Raw genomic sequence first — 8,375 nt, forward strand, 5'->3', positions numbered from 1 at the left:
ATAGAAAAGTAAAAGACACGGCAAGGTTTTGTTAACGAGGAAACCGCAAATGCGGAAAAACCCCGGGACCTTGTCCAGAATTGAATACTCTCAGGATTAAGCCGCTATACAAAATCAAACCAACTTCGTATAGTTGAACCAAGCAACTAAACCTATAGTTCACCTGGTTCCGTCTGTATTCCCACGCCTCCAACTTGTAAGAAGTCACGTACTTGGAACAATTCCTTTGGTTCGTCTTCCAAACAGTAAAGGAACAACAAATTTGATGGGTAACAACTCTTTTCAACCAAGTGATATGAGTTCGACAAAAGGCTCTTCCGTTTATCCCAATAAACTCCTTTTTTCAGTTCCTTAGATCTATCTAATAACAACTACCAAAGTAATTGTCAAGATTTTGCAATCAATACTTTGAATCATAAAGAATTGTATTGATGTCGATCTACTTAACTAATCAATCCAATCTACCACAAGGATAAACCGATTATAATTGGATTCTCTTTAACCGAAACAAGTATTATGCACACCAAAGATTATGAACTCAAATCGTAAATCTTCTTCGTCTTCAAATCTTCTTAGATCTTCACTAAACACCTGCACACAATCAACTTGAATCTCTTGTGATCAATCACGCACAGAACGGAGTTTGTTAACAATGGATTATCACAAGACGTCTTTAGATCTACAAACAGTCTAAAGATCCCCGTCGAAACTTCAATCTAGTTTGAGTGAATCTTATATCAGAAGAAAAGATTCTCAAGCATAAACAAACTAGGTGCAACCAAAGTTCAACAAACTGTTAGTCAATCAAATCAATCGAAAACTAATAATAAATCGCAATTATCTAGTTTCCCACCAACGGTACTAATAGAGCTTCTCAATCCCAAAGAAGTCTTTAAACTGAGCTCTGAGGATTAGGCGGCTCCACCAGTAACAACACAACTAGGTAGTTTTGCTGGCTCTGAGGGTTAGTTTGCTCGAAATGCAAACTTTGATATTTATAGACCAAGGAAGTTTGGACACCAAGGAATTTCCAAAACCGAAAATATTCTCAAGATATGCAATATATTCCAAATTCGGTTTCCATAATTCCTGGAAATGCTTTGTCCAAACATTAAATGGAAATCTCTTAGAAAATATCCAACTAGTAAATGCACATTACTAATTTTCCATTTTCCAAAAATAAATAAAAACCTTGATTAAAAGATTCTCAACTTATTTTCCGATCCGGGATTTTCCTTTAGCTATTAAGGAATATCTTTGAGCAATAAAAGATAAGTGTTACTGCACATGTTCAAAGTATGTCAACATCTTTACTTTGTAAGTCCTTTTTCATACTTACAATCTTGAAATCGATTTGCCACACTTCCAAACAAGTTTAGAATTGGTTCATCTGACTTTCAAGAACTATGTGATTGATTAAGAACACTCAGTCACAAAACATGGGTTTCACGGTTCTACCAAAACAAGTTTCGGTTCTGCCTCCATGTGAGTACTGTATTTAGTCACACTAGCTTTCCAAAATTTCGGTTGACTAGGTACTAGGATCGGTTCCCACATATATATGGTATCTAACTTGTATTTGTTGCACATGTCCATAGGATCGGTTCCCAATATCTAAAAACGTGTTGCACATGTTCATAGGATCAGTTCCCAATATCTATACGTGTTGCACCTCTTACAAGGATCGATTCCCCTATTGTGATCGGTTGCAGCTCTTATTAGGATCGGTTCCCCTTTGCCTAGAGTTGGTCATACCAATAACACTAAATCGATCATACCATATCAGGTGATTACTTAAGATCGATTTCACTAATAAAAGTCATACCAATACAAAAGTCAGGCCTTGTCAATAGTTTTACCAAGAACATAAACAAGTCATGAGAGGTTATACTAATCACACATATTGGTAGTTCAAAAGATATGGAATGAATAACAATAAAAAGAAGCCTACTGATTTCCCTTTCGATTCACAAAACAAGTTCATGAATTTACTTCCTTTAGACGAATGTAAAACATTGTTTCCTAGGATGAAATCTTCACCTCATACCCATATATAATCACGATAGCATTCAAACGATTATGTCGATGTCTTATATACGAAGTTCAAAAGATAAGCGTTATACTTCGTATTGTATTCCTTAATACTACGTTTAACTAGAGTATAATCATTCATGCTTCGCAGTTATGTTTTCAATATGCACGACTTGAAAGATACGTTAAGGAACGAAACAGTTCAAGTCAAATATCACTAACCTCAAGTGGAAGGATGATGTTGTCGTTGTAGCTCCTTACTTCTCCACTTCTTCAAGTCTTCGTAATACTTGTAATGTCTCATATCCTAATACTTTCAAGCTAACCTATACGAAGTTGAATCTAGTACATAATCAAGTGACTCTTTAAATGAGTTTTGGTTCACTAAAATATGACAACCAAACTTGACATACCAACGCTTGGTGGGTTCAACCGACCTATGCTCTAACAATCTCCCCCTTTGTCAATTTTAGTGACAAAGCTCTTACATCATATGGATAAACAAATTACAAGAATTCATTACACATACGCTTGATTTCCGAATTCAACAACACAATAACCTGTATACATTCAATCCATAAATGCCGTTGTTGACATTATAATAACAAAGCTAATACTCCCCCTAAAGGTAAGATAGGTATATTTTATCAATCCGCACGTCTTTGTTATTCCTTTGTTGTACATATAACTACAAGTATCATATGATATGCTACTCCCTCTTAGTCTATGCTTTACTCTTTCGTTAGATAAACGTTTAAGCACCAATGTCCTTTCCCTTAGTGATACCAATTAATATAAATCAATACCAGTATCACTTTTTTACTCCATATATTTCTCCCTCTTTTTGTCACAAAATGACAAAGGTATGAGCAAATAAAGGACAAACCGAAAGGATCTTACAAATCTCACAAGACTTGCAACCTATAGAGTTAAGCACGAGGGTTCCACACATCATTTTTGATAGCCAATATCAAAACTGAAACTACAAAGTAATTTTGTTTTGATATGTTACCAAGGAAACAATTGCCCGAAGCAATTTTCCCTAATAGTTTAGAAAACCAAAAATCGACTAAGCACCTTAGTTCCTTTGCTAAACCGATTGTATAAATACAATCGCTTGTTCGATAAGACCAAAATAAAGATAACTCTATTTTTCTCATCAGGTTCTAATTATCCATATAACTTAGACCTTTCACTTTTAAACAAGACAAGTACTAGGTTAGTTAACTAGCACTTCTTGTTAAGGCATTCGATTAGACTTGAATAACCGAAACCTCCACTTTGATAAGTCTAACTAAGATCAAAATTAACTTAGTTTCTCTTATCCGGAATCGAATTGGACTAAACAATTCATCCCGAAAACCTTTTCTTTGGTTAAGCCATAAACAATTCATACAAACCAAATAAATAAACTTGCATAATTATTCTCCTCAACCGGAAGCAATTGAAACAACATAGACATTTAAAGCACCGCAATTGCACCGAAATTTTGTAAGCCTAAACGATTGATACCAAACAATAAAGCAAGATAACAATAGTTTTTCTTAACCGGAAACAATTGAATCACACACACATCCATACACAAATAATGGAATAAAACATCAATTGTATCGAAATTTTGCTAAGCAAAAGCAATAAATATACGCAATATAAATAAGGCTTTTCTTAAACAGGAAAACGTTTAACTAACAAAGTCGTTACCTCAAATTTCACATCCTCTTCTCCAATATGTTTGCATCTTCTTTCCAGGTAGAATTGATACCGAAATATCATTATGTTGTCATCCTTATGCAAAACAAAAGAATAACAACAACCAACCTTTACCAGAGAAAGGTTGAAAACCGGTTTTTAACTATTGCAAGAAAAAGTTGAAAACCCCGAAACACATATGCTTTTATGCTAAACCAAACGATTCAACATATTGTGACTTTTTCACATATTGTTTCAATCAGAACCCCTCATGATCCTTTGATAAAGCCTACCAACATGGGCTAAAACTTAATCCTGCTAAACCAACAAGTCACCCAAACCATAAGGGTTCTCAACATATGATATAGAATATTAAGGTTAGAAAACCGAAATCAAACATCCCATAAACATACATAGCAATAAGATAAAGCATTCAAGCACAGGCTATGTAAACTGAAAACTATTTATTAACCAATAATTTTATTCATAATAGACCTATTACAATCATTGAAAGAAAGAAAATTGATGTCTATTTTCCTGGATTAAGTATTATAACATATAAATTAATCTCTAGTGGTGCTCGTGTTGTTCACCGAGATTTCTTCAGTGTTCAAACTTTTGAAGCATGTCTCAAAAGACTTTTTTTTTATGCAAAAGAGATTGTATTGATTTAATGGTGGATTAAAGCAATATCCTGATCAACCCATTCCTGAATGTCCCGGGGAAGATCATTCTGAAAAACAAAACCGTATTTTAAGGTCCTAGCTCTCTTAGCTATCTTGTCTACAACTCCATTGATTTCTCTCTTGACAGACACACATTTTCAACTGCTAATTTTGCTTAAAAGAAACTTAATGTCTAAAATCAATGACTGATTCATCCAATGAACATAGGATGTAGGTTTATTGATTGACTTTATTAGGACTTGACTATCAGACTCAAAAATAACACTAGAAATATTTCTTGAAACTGCAAGAGTAGCTGCTGCTTTCATAGCTCTGCATTCCAGCTCCTCCACTTCAATTCCAGCCTTCATTCCTCCATCAAAATATTCTCCTTGGACACCAATGCATCTACCTGCATAATTTCTATCTTAAAAGATGCATCAAAATTGATCTTAACAAAATTTCTATCTGGAGGTTTCCATCTCAATTATAGCACATTAACATTAGAACTAGAAGTTGAATTTTGAGAAACAAGCTTATTAATACAGTATAAAGACTAAGTTCTATTAGGGTTAATATTCTGAAAATTTTTAGAACATCTATCCTTCCAGATAGTCCACACTGCCACCATAAGAAGTTTATTTATTTCATGTCTTGTAATCCCTGCACCAAAAACAATGTTATTCCTTGCAGAAAACCAGGAAATGACCCAACTTCTGAAAGAAGAATGCTGAGCTATAACATTACTTACATTGATATTCAAAGCCAACCAAATAGATCTAGCATAAGGACACTCAATAAAGAAATGATTACTAGACTCATTAGGTTGGTTACACAAACTGCAATATAGTTCAAAGCCATGCTTATATCTAGAGAGTTTATCTCTTGTAGGAACTATATCCTTTTTACACTTTCAGACAAATAACTTTACTTTATGAGGAATTTTAACCTTCCACAAAACTTTCCAGACTTGAGAAGAAACATTCTGAACAACAGCAGTGGGATTAGGTAATTTAAACAAAACATTATAAGCACTTTTGACTGAAAATTGACCATTTCTGTCAGGTAACCAAATAAGAGTATCTTCACCAATAGCAGGGACATCCATAGAAATAATTTTGGTTGCAGATTCAGCGTCAATCAGATAATAAACTAGGTGAGTATTCCAAGTCCTAGTTCCTAAATGAAAAAGATCTAAAATATTAGAATAAGACAATGTATTAACAAGACCTTCATAAGGAATGGGTGGATGATCTAAACCAATAACCCAACAATCCAGCCATATTTTGGTTCTAGTGCCACATATGATATCCCAAAAACTATGTTGCTTAATAAAGTCAATACTTCTATAAATACCCCACCAAATCCAGGAACAGTTTTCATTGAGTTTCTGCAAATGGAGAATACTACTGTTATAGAAATACTTAGCACTCAAAATTTGGACCCATAATTCCTCATGCTCTGTGACAATTTTACATACCAACTTACAGATAAGAGTAATGTTAAAAGTTTCAAGGTCCCTAAAACCTAGACCTCCTAACTCCTTAGCCTTATTGATATTATCCCAGGCTATAAATTTAATACCTTTCTTTGCCTTATGACCCCACCAAAAATTCATCTGCAGAGAATCTAATTTTTCTAACAGAGTAGTAGGGATCTTAAAACAACCCATTTGATAAGTAGGTAAAGAGTTTAAAACAGACTTAACGAGAGTAGACCTACCAGCTTGATTAAGGGTAGTACTAACATAGTTTTTAAGTCTAGCTTCAAAAGATTAAACTATAGGATCAAAAAAAATTACCTTAGAATGTCCCAGTAATAAAGGAGCACCAAGATATTTCTCATTATCATTTATAACTGCCATATTAAGAGCTTGAGAAAAATTATCACATTCATGAGGACTAAGATTTTTACTAAAGTAAACACAAGACTTATCAAAATTGAGCATTTGACCAGATAAGTTTCCAAAATTCTGCAGAATCTGTAAAATGGCATTAATATGCTGAGTGTTAGCTTGACCAAATATCAGAATATCATCAGCAAATAACAAGTGAGAAATGGGAGGAGCTCTCCTAGAAACCTTAACACCAGTGATGATTTTATTTGTTTCAGCACCTATAAGAGATCTAGAAAGATATTCCATAACAAGGATAAAAAGATAAGGAGAAAAGAGGATCTCCTTGTCTTATACCTCTAGTTGGTTTAAATTGCTCACAGGGAGAACCATTTAGGAGAACATTGATACTAGTAGTAGAGACACATTGCATAATGAGATCACAAAATTCCTTACTAAAACCAATTTTTTTTTAAAACCTTAATAAGAAAACTCCATTCTAATCTATCAAAAGCTTTTGATAGATCAAGTTTAATTGCCATAGTACCAGAAAAACCTTCCTTGTGTTTCATGGAGTGGATCAATTCATGAGCAATAATGATATTGTCATGAATTGCTCTACCTGGGACAAAAGCAGCTTGGTAAGGAGAACTCAACTTCTTAAGAAAAGGCTTAAGTTTATTAGCAAGAATTTTAGATATGATTTTGTATGAAGCATTACATAAACCAATGGGCCTAAATTCAAATGGTTGTTTTGGAGTTTTGTATTTAGGAATAAGGCAAATATAAGTCCTATTTAAACATCTAGGCATTTGACCACTAGTAAAAAATCTTTGCACAACATCAACAATATCCTTACCAACTAACTGCCATTGAGTTTGATAAAAACCTGCTTGAAAACCATCAGGACCAGGAGAGCTCCAAGAAGGCACATGCTTAACCTTATTTTCAATTTCAATTTCAGTAGGAATAGAATGCAGCATAATATTATCAGAATCAGTAATCAGTTTAGGAATAACATCAAAAGCATCATCAGGCATTATAGGATTAGAAGTACTGGCAACAGTCCTAAAATGGTTAGTGAGTAAGTTGTTAATCCCATCTCTGTCTCTATACCAGTTACCACTAGTATCACATAGAGCATTAATAGTGTTAACATGCAATCTTTTGTTTACTATGGAATGAAAATACCTTGTGTTATTATCCATATCAAAAGTAGATTTATCCATAGATTTTTCTTTATAAAACTCAGACTGAATTTTATACCGTTTTTCCAGATCATTAACAATAGTCTTAACTCTATTATGCTGAAGATTATAACTAGGACCATTCTAAGCTATTTGCAATTCATTTTGCAAATTGTTAATATTTTTCTGAATATCACCAAATTCCATTCTATTCCACTGAGACAAAGAAATTCTAGAACTATGTTGCTTTTGACTCAATTTATAAGCAGGACTACCATGAACATCAACATTCCAAGACTGATCAATAGTATTCTTAAAATTGCTATGTTCTATCCATGTTCTGAAAAATTTGAAAGGCTTCAATAAGTTCTTAGGGATGGGATCAGTAATAAGTAAAACAAGACAGTGGTCGGAAGCAACAAAGTTTAAGTGCAGAATTTTTGCAGTAGCAAAGCTGAAAGTCCAGTCATTATTGCTAAGGGCCATATCAAGTCTAGCTTTCCTAGAACCAGTCCCATAAGAGTTACTAGTCCAGGTATAATCTTTTCCTTCATAGCCTATATCTATCAATCCTGCATCATTGATTCTATTTTGAACCCATTTATCTGAACTATTACTATTACTATCTAAATGAAAATTCAAATCACCTAGAATTAACCAAGGCTGTTGAACATCACTACTAAACTCAGAAATGAAGTTCCATTGAGTTTTTTTAGGCTCAGTGTAAGTAGAATCACACATAAAAGAATTGAGTGCCTTGGGCTTACTAGGACATTATTAAATGACAGCATGTATAATATTATTTTCACTCCCTATCACTGCCATATCAATTCCATCCTTCCACATGAGAATAAGACCACCTGCATATCCTACTCTATTAATGCACTCAAAATTAGGATAATGAACTGACTTAGCTAAAGAAAACATTCTACTTTCATCAATTTTAGTTTCACAGAGAAAAATGAAATC

The 8,375-nt window shown here is 33.7% G+C and overlaps 2 protein-coding genes across 2 annotated transcripts; both read right to left on the minus strand.

Annotated features, from left to right (window-relative positions):
* Nucleotides 1–5,298: 5,298 nt before the first annotated feature.
* On the minus strand, nt 5,299–7,448 carry LOC113291534. The gene is made up of 4 exons (XM_026541058.1): nt 6,767–7,448; nt 6,187–6,500; nt 5,866–6,042; nt 5,299–5,775 (listed from the first exon to the last, which is right to left on the minus strand). Exons 1-4 carry the CDS (start codon nt 7,446–7,448, stop codon nt 5,299–5,301), a joined length of 1,650 nt encoding a protein of 549 aa, XP_026396843.1.
* Nucleotides 7,449–7,550: 102 nt separating this feature from the next.
* LOC113291535 lies at nt 7,551–8,147 on the minus strand. The gene has a single exon (XM_026541059.1). The coding sequence runs from the start codon at nt 8,145–8,147 to the stop codon at nt 7,551–7,553; it is 597 nt and encodes a 198-aa protein (XP_026396844.1).
* Nucleotides 8,148–8,375: the final 228 nt, after the last annotated feature.

Source organism: Papaver somniferum, chromosome 6 (assembly GCF_003573695.1).
Source record: "Papaver somniferum cultivar HN1 chromosome 6, ASM357369v1, whole genome shotgun sequence".
Lineage (NCBI taxonomy): Eukaryota > Viridiplantae > Streptophyta > Magnoliopsida > Ranunculales > Papaveraceae > Papaver > Papaver somniferum.

Excerpts from the sequence above, each read along its gene's own strand:
- LOC113291534 (XM_026541058.1), bottom strand. The coding sequence starts at position 7,448 with ATGGATAAATCTACTTTTGATATGGATAATAACACAAGGTATTTTCAT. Across the intron at positions 6,501-6,766 it reads ACACAAGGAAGGTTTTTCTG|GTGCTGAAACAAATAAAATC; the intron begins GTACTATGGCAA and ends GATCTCTTATAG. Across the intron at positions 6,043-6,186 it reads TATTACTGGGACATTCTAAG|ATCCCTACTACTCTGTTAGA; the intron begins GTAATTTTTTTT and ends GGTTGTTTTAAG.
- LOC113291535 (XM_026541059.1), bottom strand. The coding sequence starts at position 8,147 with ATGTGTGATTCTACTTACACTGAGCCTAAAAAAACTCAATGGAACTTC.